Source organism: Hyla sarda, chromosome 4 (genome assembly GCF_029499605.1).
Source record: "Hyla sarda isolate aHylSar1 chromosome 4, aHylSar1.hap1, whole genome shotgun sequence".
In the NCBI taxonomy this organism is placed as follows: domain Eukaryota; kingdom Metazoa; phylum Chordata; class Amphibia; order Anura; family Hylidae; genus Hyla; species Hyla sarda.
This window is the reverse complement of record NC_079192.1, coordinates 14,653,714-14,670,129: the sequence shown is the minus strand read 5'-3', so window position 1 is coordinate 14,670,129 and position 16,416 is coordinate 14,653,714. Positions and strand designations below refer to the sequence as shown.

Below are 16,416 nucleotides of genomic sequence, written 5' to 3'. Positions count from 1 at the left end.
AGGACCAGGTGGGGTGCAGGAGGTGACCTCTGAAAAAGAGGGAAACTCTGTAAATTCTGTAAATATGGATATGTCTCTGTGCTTAAAAAGGGGTAAATTGGGTAATTCTGATGATGACACTAAGGAAAAGGGAGGGGGAGGGAAGAAGAGGGCTGTCTAGCTTGATCACACATGATGGCGGCACCCTCCCCGTTGACGCTGGCGTTGCCAGCATTAACTCAGATGCGGCAAGATTTGCGGCCTTTGATTTTCTCGGCCGAATTGAGGCCGACATTTTATTTTTGCATGAGACCAGGTTGACAGATCTAACCGCTAACCATAAGGCGAAGCGTGAGAGGCGCCATGGGCCCTCTCACTGGTCTCTTGCGGCCCAGCCGTATAGCGGGGTGGCGGTTCTTTTTAAAACCGCTCAGGTAAAATGCAGACGTGTAATTGAGCTAGAAATGGGGAGATGTCTGGTATTAGACGTCCTCATGAAGGGACAAGAATTACGTCTTATAAACATCTATGGTCCACAGACTAGGTGGGAACGGAAAAGTCTCTTTATGAGGATTAAGCCCCTACTTTTTACTAGCCGGCAGGTCATCTTTGGAGGAGACTTTAATACTGTTACAAGGTCTCTTGATAGGGGAGGCTCCAGGGATCGGCTAGATTACGATAGCGTCGCCTTGAATAGAATAGCTAGTGAGTCTCGCCTGGTGGATGTCCACATCCGGCACACCCCAGGTCACAGCGGGTTCACTTACTTTAGAGGTAGAGAGATTAAGTCTAGGATAGATAGGTTTTTTTTTTTTTGAAGGAGGAGGATTCTGTCTCTTCACCTTTGCAGGTTGTGGAGGTAGAGTTCTCCGACCCCTGTTTGATTATGTTTTCTTTGAATGTTTCAGGGACCCCCAGGATGGGAAGGGGATTGTGGAAGCAGAATTTGTCTCTCCTGGAAGTCAAGGAGATAAGACGGTCCTTGGAGTAGTTTCTGCAGAGCTAGGTACCATTACCGGATTTATACAGCACTAAGTCAGAGTGGTGGGAGATGTTCAAAAAACGGGCTGCGAGATTCTTCCGCCAGACCGCGAACCTTAGTCTGAATAGGGATCGCCTCTTTCAGGAACTAAGGAGGAAACTCGAGGTTCTGGTCTTGACTGGAGGTTACCGAGAGGAAATCTCCATAGTGAAATCTTTGCTAAAGAAGTGCCAGTATGATAGACACGCATCTTTGGTTTTTGAAAGGGATTTCGGGAAGTACCACTCGCCCGACCCTTGCCGGAGCTGTAAGATGTCAGTGGATTGTAAGATCATGACCGGCCTGGTCGATAGTACAGGATCACTGAACAAGTCCAGATCGGGGATCCTGGAGGTCGTCAGAGCCTTTTACTCGCACCTCTTGGGGAAGAGGGATCTAGATCGAGGCAAGATGGCGGCTTTCCTGGCTGATGCCATCCCCCAGTCAGGAGTAGACCCCTCTCTTAGTGTTTTGAAAGAGAAGATCAGAGAAGACAAAGTTAAGCTGGCGATTGAGAGGCTTGTCCTCAAAAAGTCACCAGGGCCGGATGGCTTATCATCCGAGTTTTATAAGACCTTTAAGGACACTTTGGTTCCCCTCTTGACTGAGGTAATAAATGAGTGTCTATCCTCGGGCACTCTGCCGAAGTCAATGAGGAGGTCAGCTCTGATCATCCTGTCAAAGGGTAAAGACTCGTCCCACATTGAGAATTGGCGTCCCATAGCGCTTCTCAATGTGGACAGAAAGATCCTGGCAAAAGTGCTCTTCAACAGGTTGGTAAAATTTGCGCCCCAGCTCCTTTCGGGGTCCCAGCACTGCTCTGTCCCCAGTCGTAGCACTTTTAGTGCGGTGCTGGGTGTCCGCGAGGCCGTGGAGCAGGGTCGGGCTGGTCACTGGAAGGGGTTTCTGCTGTCCTTGGACCAAGCAAAGGCTTTTGATCGAGGTGATCATGAGTATCTCTGGTCCACTCTTTTGAAATACAGTCTGCCGGGGGGGTTTGTGGATTGGCTGAGAACATTGTACGCAGGGGCTGAGACTTTTCCATTGGTAAACGGTTGGGTGGGCCGCCCTTTTGGGGTGGAGTCTGGTGTGCGTCAAGGCTGTCCGTTAAGCCCTTTGCTTTATGTGTTCGCGATCAACCCCTTCCTTCGAAGGCTAGATCGCGGACCATTGGTGGGGGTTAGGATGGACCCGGCGGTGCCGGATTCGGCCTTAAGGGTAGTGGCATACGCTGATGACATCTCCATTTTTGTCTCTTCGCAAGGGGAGGCGGAATGGGCGATGTCGGAGGTGGATTGCTACTCGGAGGCGGATTGCTACTCGGAGGCATCCGGGTCTAAGATCAACAGGGAAAAGTGCAAAAGTCTTTGGTTGTGAGGTGGAGACCCTGAGTTCTGTCTCCCAGACACCCTCCCTGTGCTCCAGGAATCTCCAAAAATTCTGGGCATCGAATTTGGTCCCGGGGATTACCTCACACGAAATTGGGAAAGCAGACTGGAAGATGTCTCCAAAAGAGTGGAACAGTGGAAAGGTTGGTCTTTGACCTTTAGGGAAAGGGTCTTCTTGATCAGTTCTTTCTTGCTCCCATTGTTAATCTATCTGGGCAATGTCCGCCTTTTGCCAGAACCTCTCTGGGCCCGGGTCTACAGTCTGTTCTTCCTAATGTTGTGGGGGAATAGACTGAACCTAGTTAAGAGGGAGGTGACTTACCGCACAAGGAGACTAGGCAGGTTGGGTATGGTCAACCCGGTGGTATTCCTAGTGAATTCCATTTTAAAGACCAATATATCAAACCTGTTGACAGAGAGGGCTCCTCTGTGTGTGGTCTCTTGCAGGAGATGGTTTCATCCTTTCTTCCAGGAATGGGAGAAAGGTGATCAAGTGAAGGATCTTCGCACGCCACACGGGCATCTCCCGACTTATGTTGCACTGATTCTGAAGGTCATCAGGAGGTGGGGGCTGGGGGTGGGGGAGGTAAGAACTCTGCAAAGGAAAATCCTCGATAAAAGGGTCTTGCTGACTCATTTCCAGAAACCAGTGGCCCTCAAGGATTGCCCAGGTCGGGATCAAGGGATTGGGTTGGCTCTTTTAAATTCACCTAGGATCCCCTTGAAGTTTTGGGACTGGACCTGGCGAGGCTTCTATGGTAAGCTATATGTAAGGGGCAATCTGAAGCCCTTTTAATATAGAGGTATATCAAAGGGTGGGAGCTTCCATCGGCTGGCCGTGGCTGGCTGCCCTTTCCTATGCTGAGTGGGTTTATGCAGCCTTCAAAGATCTGGGTGTCCGGGACCCCGGTGCACTTCATTTATAGTCAGCGCAGTGGTCAGGTATCACACGTGGCAAGCGAGGTGTTTAGTGTCGACGAGACAGAAAATCCTCCCCGTGGACGAGGTTTGTTGGAACACGCTCGGTGACCTGGTGAAGGTTCGTTCTTTGGAGTATGAAAAGTTTGTGCATTTAGTGGAGGGGGTTCTCCTTTAAGGTGCCCTAACCAAGTAATCTCCTCCCTGGTGATGGGCTGAAGCTGTCACCAGAGATTTTTGTTTTGATAAAGACGAAAAGATGTAGGCGGCTACAGACATCGAACCGGAGCCCTGAGGGGTTGGTGTTATGGTGTAGGGATTGTATATTGTATAAAGGTTGTATATATGTGTAGGGACTGTACATATATAATGAATAACGTTATATTATTTGATGCATATTTTTGTGTATAATTTTGTGTAGGTTATAGGAAAGGTGGGGGATATTTATAAGTAAATTCATTTTTTTTTGTGTGTGTTTATTATTTAGTGTATGGATATGTGTATGTATATGTGTGTGTATATATATATATATATATATATATATATATGTATATTATTGATTAGTGTTTTTGTGTATATATATGTATATTATATTAAAAAAAATGTTGTATAGGTACGTGTGGTGTATAAAGTTATATAGAATGTGGTGTATATAGTTATATAGGTTGGCGGTGTGTGTGTATATAGGTATGGAGTGTGTGTTGTCCTGGACCAGAAGGGATTTTGTTTGTGTTTGTGATATTATTTATGTATTAGGTTTATCTTATGTTTGATTATCATTGTTATGGTTGTTATGTTTGGTTTATGTTTTGTATTTCTTTTTATATAAAATAAAAGAGTTCCTCAGTATCTGCTCTTATTCCGTATATATGGACACTGCACAGTACCACTTCTTCTGTCCTGTATACTGTGGTAAGCCTCTATATTATCTTGTGTGTGTGTGTATAGATGAACAGTATCACTTTCATGGTCCTGTATATTAGGTGAGAGGCTCAGTATGTTGTCTTGTACATACAATCAGTGCACAGTATCACTTCCCTGGTCCTGTATACTTGGTGTAAGACTTAGCATGTTATTCTGTACATACAGAGATGCAGGGTATCACTTCTCTGGTCTATCCAGTAAATAGAAGGCTCCTTATCGGTAAGTTGGCACATACAATCAGTGCACAGTATCACTTCCCTGGTCCTGTATACTTGGTGTAAGACTTAGCATGTTATTCTGTACATACAGAGATGCAGGGTATCACTTCTCTGGTCTATCCAGTAAATAGAAGGCTCTTTATCGGTAAGTTGGTACATACAATCAGTGCACAGTATCACTTCCCTGGTCCTGTATACTTGGTGTAAGACTTAGCATGTTATTCTGTACATACAGGGATGCAGGGTATCACTTCTCTGGTCTATCCAGTAAATAGAAGGCTCTTTATCGGTAAGTTGGTACATACAATGAGTGCACAGTATCACTTCCCTGGTCCTGTATACTTGGTGTAAGACTTAGCATGTTATTCTGTACATACAGAGATGCAGGGTATCACTTCTCTGGTCTATCCACTAAATAGAAGGCTCTTTATCGGTAAGTTGGTACATACAATGAGTGCACAGTATCACTTCCCTGGTCCTGTATACTTGGTGTAAGACTTAGCATGTTATTCTGTACATACAGAGATGCAGGGTATCACTTCTCTGGTCTATCCAGTAAATAGAAGGCTCTTTATCGGTAAGTTGGTACATACAATCAGTGCACAGTATCACTTCCCTGGTCCTGTATACTTGGTGTAAGACTTAGCATGTTATTCTGTACATACAGAGATGCAGGGTATCACTTCTCTGGTCTATCCAGTAAATAGAAGGCTCTTTATCGGTAAGTTGGTACATACAATCAGTGCACAGTATCACTTCCCTGGTCCTGTATACTTGGTGTAAGACTTAGCATGTTATTCTGTACATACAGGGATGCAGGGTATCACTTCTCTGGTCTATCCAGTAAATAGAAGGCTCTTTATCGGTAAGTTGGTACATACAATGAGTGCACAGTATCACTTCCCTGGTCCTGTATACTTGGTGTAAGACTTAGCATGTTATTCTGTACATACAGAGATGCAGGGTATCACTTCTCTGGTCTATCCAGTAAATAGAAGGCTTCTTATCGGTAAGTTGGTACATACAATCAGTGCACAGTATCACTTCCCTGGTCCTGTATACTTGGTGTAAGACTTAGCATGTTATTCTGTACATACAGAGATGCAGGGTATCACTTCTCTGGTCTATCCAGTAAATAGAAGGCTCTTTATCGGTAAGTTGGTACATACAATCAGTGCACAGTATCACTTCCCTGGTCCTGTATACTTGGTGTAAGACTTAGCATGTTATTCTGTACATACAGAGATGCAGGGTATCACTTCTCTGGTCTATCCAGTAAATAGAAGGCTCTTTATCGGTAAGTTGGTACATACAATCAGTGCACAGTATCACTTCCCTGGTCCTGTATACTTGGTGTAAGACTTAGCATGTTATTCTGTACATACAGAGATGCAGGGTATCACTTCTCTGGTCTATCCAGTAAATAGAAGGCTCTTTATCGGTAAGTTGGTACATACAATCAGTGCACAGTATCACTTCCCTGGTCCTGTATACTTGGTGTAAGACTTAGCATGTTATTCTGTACATACAGAGATGCAGGGTATCACTTCTCTGGTCTATCCAGTAAATAGAAGGCTCTTTATCGGTAAGTTGGTACATACAATCAGTGCACAGTATCACTTCCCTGGTCCTGTATACTTGGTGTAAGACTTAGCATGTTATTCTGTACATACAGAGATGCAGGGTATCACTTCTCTGGTCTATCCAGTAAATAGAAGGCTCTTTATCGGTAAGTTGGTACATACAATCAGTGCACAGTATCACTTCCCTGGTCCTGTATACTTGGTGTAAGACTTAGCATGTTATTCTGTACATACAGAGATGCAGGGTATCACTTCTCTGGTCTATCCAGTAAATAGAAGGCTCTTTATCGGTAAGTTGGTACATACAATCAGTGCACAGTATCACTTCCCTGGTCCTGTATACTTGGTGTAAGACTTAGCATGTTATTCTGTACATACAGAGATGCAGGGTATCACTTCTCTGGTCTATCCAGTAAATAGAAGGCTCTTTATCGGTAAGTTGGCACATACAATCAGTGCACAGTATCACTTCCCTGGTCCTGTATACTTGGTGTAAGACTTAGCATGTTATTCTGTACATACAGAGATGCAGGGTATCACTTCTCTGGTCTATCCAGTAAATAGAAGGCTCTTTATCGGTAAGTTGGTACATACAATCAGTGCACAGTATCACTTCCCTGGTCCTGTATACTTGGTGTAAGACTTAGCATGTTATTCTGTACATACAGGGATGCAGGGTATCACTTCTCTGGTCTATCCAGTAAATAGAAGGCTCTTTATCGGTAAGTTGGCACATACAATCAGTGCACAGTATCACTTCCCTGGTCCTGTATACTTGGTGTAAGACTTAGCATGTTATTCTGTACATACAGAGATGCAGGGTATCACTTCTCTGGTCTATCCAGTAAATAGAAGGCTCTTTATCGGTAAGTTGGTACATACAATCAGTGCACAGTATCACTTCCCTGGTCCTGTATACTTGGTGTAAGACTTAGCATGTTATTCTGTACATACAGAGATGCAGGGTATCACTTCTCTGGTCTATCCATTAAATAGAAGGCTCTTTATCGGTAAGTTGGTACATACAATCAGTGCACAGTATCACTTCCATTGTCTTGTATACTAGGTTGAAGGCTCAGTATGTTACCCTGTACATAAAGACAGCGCACAGTATCACTTCCCGTACAGTTTATTGACAGCTCTAATCGACTTTCATTATCTTGACCAGCAGGCTCATGGCACAGCCGCCAATGAAGCGGCAGATGCGGGAATTCATGACGGTCTCAGGCAGTAGCAGGTCCAGTATATAGGCCTGAGAAGAAAGGACAGTAAGTATGTGCCCCATCAGTGCGGCCGGGGAGAGGGCACCATGGGCAGGGGAGTATACCTGTATGCTGTGGGAGAGGCAGCCGAAGGTGCGGTGTGTGTATCCCACCGTGTTCAGGGCCTCCCGGACAAAGTCGTCGCTGGTCTTCACCAGGATGTTGGCGGCTGGATTGCGGGTCATGTTGGTGGATACCAGGTGCGGCAGGACAGACTGGGGGCACAGGTCAAGCAGGAGGTCAGTGATGGGACCAAGATCTCTTCTAATACATTATGTCTAATTCCGTCACCTCAAGAGCTGCACTCCCTATTCTGCTGTTACATCATGTCTGCACTTATAGGGGTACTCTGGTGAAAAACTTTTTTTTTTAAATCAACTGGTCCCAGAAAGTTAAACAGATTTGTAAATTACTTCTATTAAAAAATCTTAATCCTTCCTGTACTTATTAGCTGCTGAATACTGCAGTGGAAATTCTTTTCTTTTTGAAACACAGAGCTCTCTGCTGACATCACAAGCACAGTGCTCTCTGCTGACACCTCTGTCCATTTTAGGAACTGTCCAGAACAGCATATGTTTGCTATTGGGATTTGAGAGCTCTGTGTTTCAAACGGAAAAGAATTTACACTGTAGTATTCAGCAGCTAATAAGTACAGGAAGGATTAAGATTTTTTAATAGAAGTAATTCACAAATCTGTCTAACTTTCTGGGACCAGTTGATTTAAAAAAAAGGTTTTCACCTATGGGGACTATTCAAGTGTAAAAAAAAATGTAAAAAAATGTAAAAGTAAAAAAAAAGTGAAAAATCCCCTCCCCCAATAAAAAAGTAAAACGTCCGTTTTTTCCAATTTTACCCCCAAAAAGCGTAAAAAACATTTTTTATAGACATATTTGGTATCGCCGCGTGCGTAAATTTCCGAACTATTAAAATAAAATGTTAATGATCCCGTACGGTGAACGGCGTGAACGAAAAAAAAAAAAAAAGTCCAAAATTCCTACTTTTTTAATACATTTTATTTAAAAAAAAATTATAAAAAATGTATTAAAAGTTTTTTATATGCAAATGTGGTATCAAAAAAAAGTACAGATCATGGCGCAAAAAATGAGCCCCCATACCGCCACTTATACGGAAAAATAAAAAAGTTAGAGGTCATCAAAATAAAGGGATTATAAACGTACTAATTTGGTTAAAAAGTTTGTGATTTTTTTTAAGCGCAACAATAATATAAAAGTAAGTAATAATGGGTATCATTTTAATCGTATTGACCCTCAGAATAAAGAACACATGTCATTTTTACCATAAATTGTACGGCGTGAAAACAAAACCTTCCAAAATTAGCAAAATTGCGTTTTTCGTTTTAATTTCCCCACAAAAATAGTGTTTTTTGGTTGCGCCATACATTTTATGATATAATGAGTGATGTCATTACAAAGGAAAACTGGTCGCGCAAAAAACAAGCCCTCATACTAGTCTGTGGATGAAAATATAAAAGGGTTATGATTTTTAGAAGGCGAGGAGGAAAAAATGAAAACGTAAAAATTAAATTGTCTGAGTCCTTAAGGCCAAAATAGGCTGAGTCCTTAAGGGGTTAACCCCTTAACCCCTTAAGGACCAGGCCATTTTACACCTTTTGAACATCTGACCACTGTCACTTTAAACATTAATAACTCTGGAATGCTTTTACCTATCATTCTGATTCCGAGATTGTTTTTTCGTGACATATTCTACTTTATGTTATTGGTAAAATTTTGTCGATACTTGCATCGTTTCTTAGTGAAAAATTCCAAAATTTGATGAAAAATTAGAAAATTTTGCATTTTTCTAACTTAGAAGCTCTCTGCTTGTAAGGAAAATGGATATTCCAAATAAAAAAAATTTTTATTCACATATACAATATGTCTACTTTATGTTTGCATCATAAAATTGACGAGTTTTTACTTTTGGAAGACACCAGAGGGCTTCAAAGTTCAGCAGCAATTTTCCAATTTTTCACAAAATTTTCAAACTCACTATTTTTCAGGGACCAGTTCAGGTTTGAAGTGGATTTGAAGGGTCTTCATATTAGAAATACTCCACAAATGACCCCATTATAAAAACTACACCCCCCAAAGTATTAAAAATGACATTCAGTCAGCGTTTTAACCATTTAGGTGTTTCACAGGAATAGAAGCAAAGTGGAGGAGAAAATTCACAATCTTAATTTTTTACACTCGCATGTTCTTGTAGACCCAATTTTTTTATTTTTACAAGGGGTAAAAGGAGAAAATTTATACTTGAATTTGTAGCCCAATTTCTCTCGAGTAAGCACATACCTCATATGTCTATGTAAAGTGTTCGGCGGGCGCAGTAGAGGGCTCAGAAGCGAAGGAGCGACAAGGGGATTTTGGAGAGTACGTTTTTCTGAAATGGTTTTTGGGGGGCATGTTGCATTTAGGAAGCCCCTATGGTGCCAGAGCAGCAAAAAATCCCCACATGGCATACCATTTTAGAAACTAGACCCCTTGGGGAACGTAACAAGGAATAAAGTGAACCTTAATACCCCACAGGTGTTTTACGACTTTTGCATATGTAAAAAAATATATATTTTTTTCCACTAAAATGTGTGTTTCCCCCCAAATTTCACATTTTTGCAAGGGTTAATAGCAGAAAATACCCCCCAAAATTTGTAACCCCATCTCTTCTGAGTATGAAGGTACCCCATAAGTGGACCTGAAGTGCACTACGGGCGAACTACAATGCTCAGAAGAGAAGGAGTCATATTTGGCTTTTTGAGAGCAAATTTTGCTCGGGGGGCATGTTACATTTAGGAAGCCCCTATGGTGCCAGGACAGTAAAATAACCCCCACATGGCATTACATTTTGGAAACTAGACCCCTTGAGGAACGTAACAAGGGGTACAGTGAGCATTTACCCCCCCACTGGTGTCTGTCAGATCTTTGGAACAGTGGGCTGTACAAAATGTTTAATTTGCACAGCCCACTGTTCCAAAGATCTGTCAGACACCAGTGGGGTGTAAATTCTTACTGCACCCCTCATTACATTCCGTGAGGGGTGTAGTTTCCGAAATGGGGTCACATTTGGTTTTTCTTTTTGCGTTTGTCAAAACCGCTGTAACAATCAGCCACCCCTGTGCAAATCACCTCAAATGTACATGGTGCACTCTCCCTTCTGGGCCTTGTTGTGCGCCCCCAGAGCACTTTGTGCCCACATATGGGGTATCTCCGTAGTCGGGAAAAGTTGCATTACAAATGTATTTTTTTACACTAACATGCTGTTGTAAACCCCAACTTCACCTTTTCATAAGGGGTTAAAGGAGAAAAAGTCCCCAAAATTTGTTAGGCAATTTCTCCCGAGTACGGCGATACCCCATATGTGGCCCTAAACTGTTGCCTTGAAATACGACAGGGCTCCAAAGTGAGAGCACCATGCACATTTGAGGCCTGAATTAGGGATTTGCATAGGGGTGGACATAGGGGTATTCTACGCCAGTGATTCCCAAACAGGGTGCCTCCAGCTGTTGCAAAACTCCCAGCATGCTTGGACAGTCAATGGCTGTCCGGCAATACTGGGAGTAGTTGTTTTGCAACAGCTGGAGGCTCCATTTTGGAAACAGTGGCGTACCAGACGTTTTTCATTTTTATTGGGGAGGGGTGGGGGGCTGTGTAGAGGTATGTGTATATGTAGTGTTTTTTCTTTTTATTTTATTTTGTGTTAGTGTAGTGTAGTGTTTTTAGGGTACAGTCACACGGGCGGGGGGTTACAGCGAGTTTCCCGCTGCGAGTTTGAGCTGCCGCGCAAAATTTGCTGCATCGCAAACTTGCAGCCTGATACTCACTGTAAGCCCCCTGCCCATGTGAATGTACCCTGTACATTCACAAGGGGGGGACCTCCAGCTGTTGCAAAACGACAACTCCCAGCATGCACAGTTTATCAGTGCATGCTGGTAGTTATAGTTTTGCAACAGCTGGAGGCACACGGGTTGGGAAACACTGAGTTAGGAAACAGACAATGTTTCCCAACCAGTGTGCCTCCAGTTGTTGCAAAACCACAACTCTCAGCATTCTCAGGCCTGCTGGGAGTAGTAGTTCGGCAACATCTTTAGAGCCAGATGTTGCCGAACTACAACTCCCAGCATGCTTGGAGTTGTAGTTTTGCAACATCTGGAGGACTACAGTTTGCAGACCACTAATACAGTGGTTCCCAATCTGTGCCCTTCCAGATGTTGCAAAACTACAACTCCCAGTATGCCAAAACTGTCCAGGAATGCTGGGAGTTGTAGTTCTGCAACATCTGAAGGACCAGTTGTCCAGTTGTCCATAGCAACCAATCAGATCGCTTCTTTCATTTCACAGAGGCCTTGTTAAAAATGAAACCAGCGATCTGATTGGTTGCTATGGGCAACTCAGCAACTTTTCCTCTGCACAGGTTTTGATAAATCTCCCCCTTAGTTCCTGCACTTTTTTCACTGCAGGAACACCATTCCCATCAGCCCTTGAGTGGAAATCATGGGTGAGTTCCCTCACTTCTTTTTCCAGGACTTGACCCCTGCATGTTATCTTTATTCTGTAGGTCCATACAATTCCAGTACTTATAAAAAATTATATGGGGGATTCATCAAAACCTGTCCAGAGTTTCCCCTAGCAACCAATCAGATCGTTTCTTTCACTTCTGAAAAGGCCTCCGGAAAATGAAAGCAGCGATCTGATTGGTTGCTACGGGCAACTCAGCAACTTTTCCTCTGGACAGGTTTTGATAAATCTCCTATATCTTTTTGTAGGCAAATGAGTATGCTTAAAGGGGTACTCCCGTGGAAAACTTTATTTATTTATTAAAACCAACTGATGCCAGAAAGTTTAACAGATTTGTAAATTACTTCTATTAAAAAATCTAAATCCTTCCAGTACTTTTTAGGGGCTATATACTACAGAGGAAATGCTTTTCTTTTTGGATTTCTCTGATGTCACGACTACAGTGCTCTCTGCTTGCACCTCTGTCCATTTTTTGGAACTGTACAGAGTAGGAGAAAATCCCCATAGCAAACATATGCCGCTCTGGACAGTTCCTAAAATGGACAGCAGAGGTCAGCAGAGAGCACTGTGCTCGTGACATCAGAGAAATCCAAAAAGAAAAACATTTCCTCTGTAGTATACAGCCCCTAAAAATGTATTGGAAGGATTTAAGATTTTTTTTAATAGAAGTAATTTACAAATCTGTTTAACTTTCTGGCACCAGTTGATTTATAAAAAAAAAAAAAGTTTTCCACGGGTGTACCCCTTTAAAATCCTCCTCTTCTGACCCCTATTTATTTTGGTATGAGGGCCATCCTTTACGCTTTTTTTTCTTTTCTAAACAAATGCCAGGTGCCTACGGCAGTGGTCGGGATGCCACGCCCCCTTCATTAATGTCTATACATGAATGGAGAGGGGCGTGGCGTGACATCACAAGGGGCGTGGCTGTGACATCACAATCATGACCTCTGGCTCTGTGCGTTCGGAACAAAATGTTCAGAACGCTGGAGCACCGGAGTACCCCTTAAATTAACATTATATTGTAATAATTCGGGCATTTACGCACGCGGCGATACCTCATATGTTTATTTACATTATTTTAGTAGGAAAATAGGAGTGATTTTGGCATCTAAAGGGTTAATGCCAGGCAGTAGTTAATGCCCGACAGTAACATTGTGGGGGGCTATCACACCTAACATTGTGGGGGCTATCACACCTAACATTGTGGGGGCTATCACACCTAACATTGTGGGGGCTATCACACCTAACATTGGGGGGGCTATCACACCTAACATTGGGGGGGGCTATCACACCTAACATTGGGGGGGCTATCACACCTAACATTGGGGGGGGCTATCACACCTAACATTGGGGGGGGGGGCTATCACACCTAACATTGGGGGGGGCTATCACACATAACATTGGGGAGGGCTATCACACCTAACATTGGGGGGGGGCTATCACACCTAACATTGGGGGGGGGCTATCACACCTAACATTGGGGGGGGCTATCACACCTAACATTGGGGGGGGGGCTATCACACTTAACATTGTGGGGGCTATCACACCTAACATTGGGGGGGGGGGGCTATCACACCTAACATTGGGGGGGGCTATCACACCTAACATTGTGGGGGGCTATCACACCTAACATTGGGGGGGGCTATCACACCTAACATTGGGGGGTCTATCACACCTAACATTGGGGGGGGCTATCACACCTAACATTGGGGGGGGGCTATCACACCTAACATTGGGGGGGGCTATCACACCTAACATTGGGGGGGGGGGCTATCACACTTAACATTGTGGGGGCTATCACACCTAACATTGTGGGGGCTATCACACCTAACATTGGGGGGGCTATCACACCTAACATTGTGGGGGCTATCACACCTAACATTGTGGGGGCTATCACACCTAACATTGGGGGGGCTATCACACCTAACATTGGGGGGGGCTATCACACCTAACATTGGGGGGGGCTATCACACCTAACATTGGGGGGGGGCTATCACACCTAACATTGGGGGGGGCTATCACACCTAACATTGGGGGGGGCTATCACACTTAACATTGTGGGGGCTATCACACCTAACATTGGGGGGGGGGGCTATCACACCTAACATTGGGGGGGGCTATCACACCTAACATTGTGGGGGGCTATCACACCTAACATTGGGGGGGGCTATCACACCTAACATTGTGGGGGGCTATCACACCTAACATTGTGGGGGGCTATCACACCTAACATTGGGGGGGGGCTATCACACCTAACATTGGGGGGGCTATCACACCTAACATTGGGGGGGGGCTATCACACCTAACATTGGGGGGGGCTATCACACCTAACATTGGGGGGGGCTATCACACCTAACATTGGGGGGGGCTATCACACCTAACATTGGGGGGGGCTATCACACCTAACATTGTGGGGGGCTATCACACCTAACATTGTGGGGGGCTATCACACCTAACATTGTGGGGGGCTATCACACCTAACATTGTGGGGGCTATCACAATTTACATTGTGGGGGGCTATCACACCTAACATTGTGGGGCTATCACACCACCTAAAACAGGATCCCCCCCTCGCATTCACCATATAGGATGTAATACTGGTACCTGGACTATAATCCCATCTCGTCCGTACTCACTGTTCAGGGATCGGGAGAAGAAATCCATGAAGACCTAAAAATGAGACGGGGGGGGGGGGGGGGTGACATGATGAGTGATAGTAATGATTATTATTATAGTGCTGGTAGTGATGACTGGCATTATAGTGGTGTAGGTAAATATAGTGTTGTAGGTAATTATAGTGGTGTTATAACAGTAATGTAGGTGATTATAGTGATGTTGGTGTTTATAGAGATAATGATGTAGGCGATTTATAGTGATGTTGGTGATTATGATATAGATGATTATAGTGATGTTGGTGATTATGATGTAGGCGATTATAGTGATGTTGGTGTTTATAGTGATAGTGATGTAGGTGATTATAGTGATGTTGGTGATTATGATATAGGTGATTATAGTGATGTTGGTGATTATGATGTAGGCGATTATAGTGATGTTGGTGTTTATAGTGATAGTGATGTAGGTGATTATAGTGATGTTGGTGATTATGATATAGGTGATTATAGTGATGTAGGTGATTATAGTGAAGTTGGTGATTATGATGTTGGCGATTATAGTAATGTAGGTGATTATAGTGATGTTGGTGTTTATCGAGATAGTGATGTAGGTGATTATAGTAATGTAGGTGATTATAGTGATGTTGGTGTTTATCGAGATAGTGATGTAGGTGATTATAGTGATGTAGGAGATTATAGTGTTGTTTGTGATTATAGTGATGTTTGTAATTATAGTGATGTTGGTAATTATAGTAATAGTGATGTAGGTGATTATAGTAATGTTGGTAATTATAGTGATGTTGGTAATTATAGTAATAGTGATGTAGGTGATTATAGTGATGTTGGTGATTATAGTAATAGTGATGTTGGTGATTATAGTAATAGTGATGTAGGTGATTATAGTGATGTTTGTTATTATAGTGATAATGATGTAGGGGAATATAGTGATGTTGATAGCAATGTTGGTGTTTACAATGAAGTTGCTTATAGTGATTCTGGTAATTGAATTGATGGCTATTATTGTAATGATCTTACAGCAATGTTTGTGATAGTGTTGATGCTAGTGATATTGGTAATTATAATAATGATGCTAGTGATATTGGTAATTATAATAATGATGATAGTGATATTGGTGATAATACTGTAGTGTTAATGCTAGTGATATTGGTGATTATAGTGTTAATGCTAGTGATATTGGTAATTATAGTGTTAATGCTAGTGATATTGGTGATTATAGTGTTGATGCTGGTGATATTGGTGATTATAGTGTTAATGCTAGTGATATTGGTAATTATAGTGTTAATGCTAGTGATATTGGTGATAATACTGTAGTGTTAATGCTAGTGATATTGGTGATTATAGTGTTAGTGCTAGTGATATTGGTAATTATAGTGTTAATGCTAGTGATATTGGTGATTAGTGTTGATGCTGGTGATATTGGTGATGATAGTGTTAATGCTAGTGATATTGGTGATTATAGTGTTGATGCTAGTGATATTGGTGATTAGTGTTGATGCTGGTGATATTGGTGATGATAGTGTTAATGCTAGTGATATTGGTGATTATAGTGTTGATGCTAGTGATATTGGTGATTATAGTGTTAATGCTAGTGATATTGGTAATTATAGTGTTGATGCTGGTGATATTGGTGATTACAGTGTTAATGCTGGTGATATTGGTGATTATAGTGTTGATGCTGGTGATATTGGTGATTAGTGTTGATGCTGGTGATATTAGTGATTACAGTGTTGATGCTGGTGATATTGGTGATTACAGTGTTGATGCTGGTGATATTGATGATTACAGTGTTGATGCTGGTGATATTGGTGATTATAGTGTTGATGCTGGTGATATTGGTGATTACAGTGTTGATGCTGGTGATATTGGTGATTATAGTGTTGATGCTGGTGATATTGGTGATTACAGTGTTGATGCTAGTGATATTGGTGATTACAGTGTTGATGCTGGTGATATTGATGATT

General features: G+C 42.8%; 1 protein-coding gene across 1 annotated transcript in view; it reads right to left on the bottom strand.

Moving 5' to 3' along the window:
* Positions 1 to 6,895: 6,895 nt before the first annotated feature.
* LOC130366740 (very-long-chain 3-oxoacyl-CoA reductase-B-like) overlaps positions 6,896 to 16,416 on the bottom strand; it is a 68,529-nt gene continuing 59,008 nt past the window's right edge. Inside the window, exons 9-11 of the mRNA XM_056569066.1 lie at positions 14,427 to 14,492; positions 7,359 to 7,508; positions 6,896 to 7,283 (exon numbers count right to left, since the gene is read on the bottom strand). Of these exons, the coding sequence (XP_056425041.1) occupies positions 7,173 to 7,283; positions 7,359 to 7,508; positions 14,427 to 14,492 (327 nt within the window). The 3' untranslated portion in view covers positions 6,896 to 7,172. The remainder of the gene's footprint in view (positions 7,284 to 7,358; positions 7,509 to 14,426; positions 14,493 to 16,416) is intronic.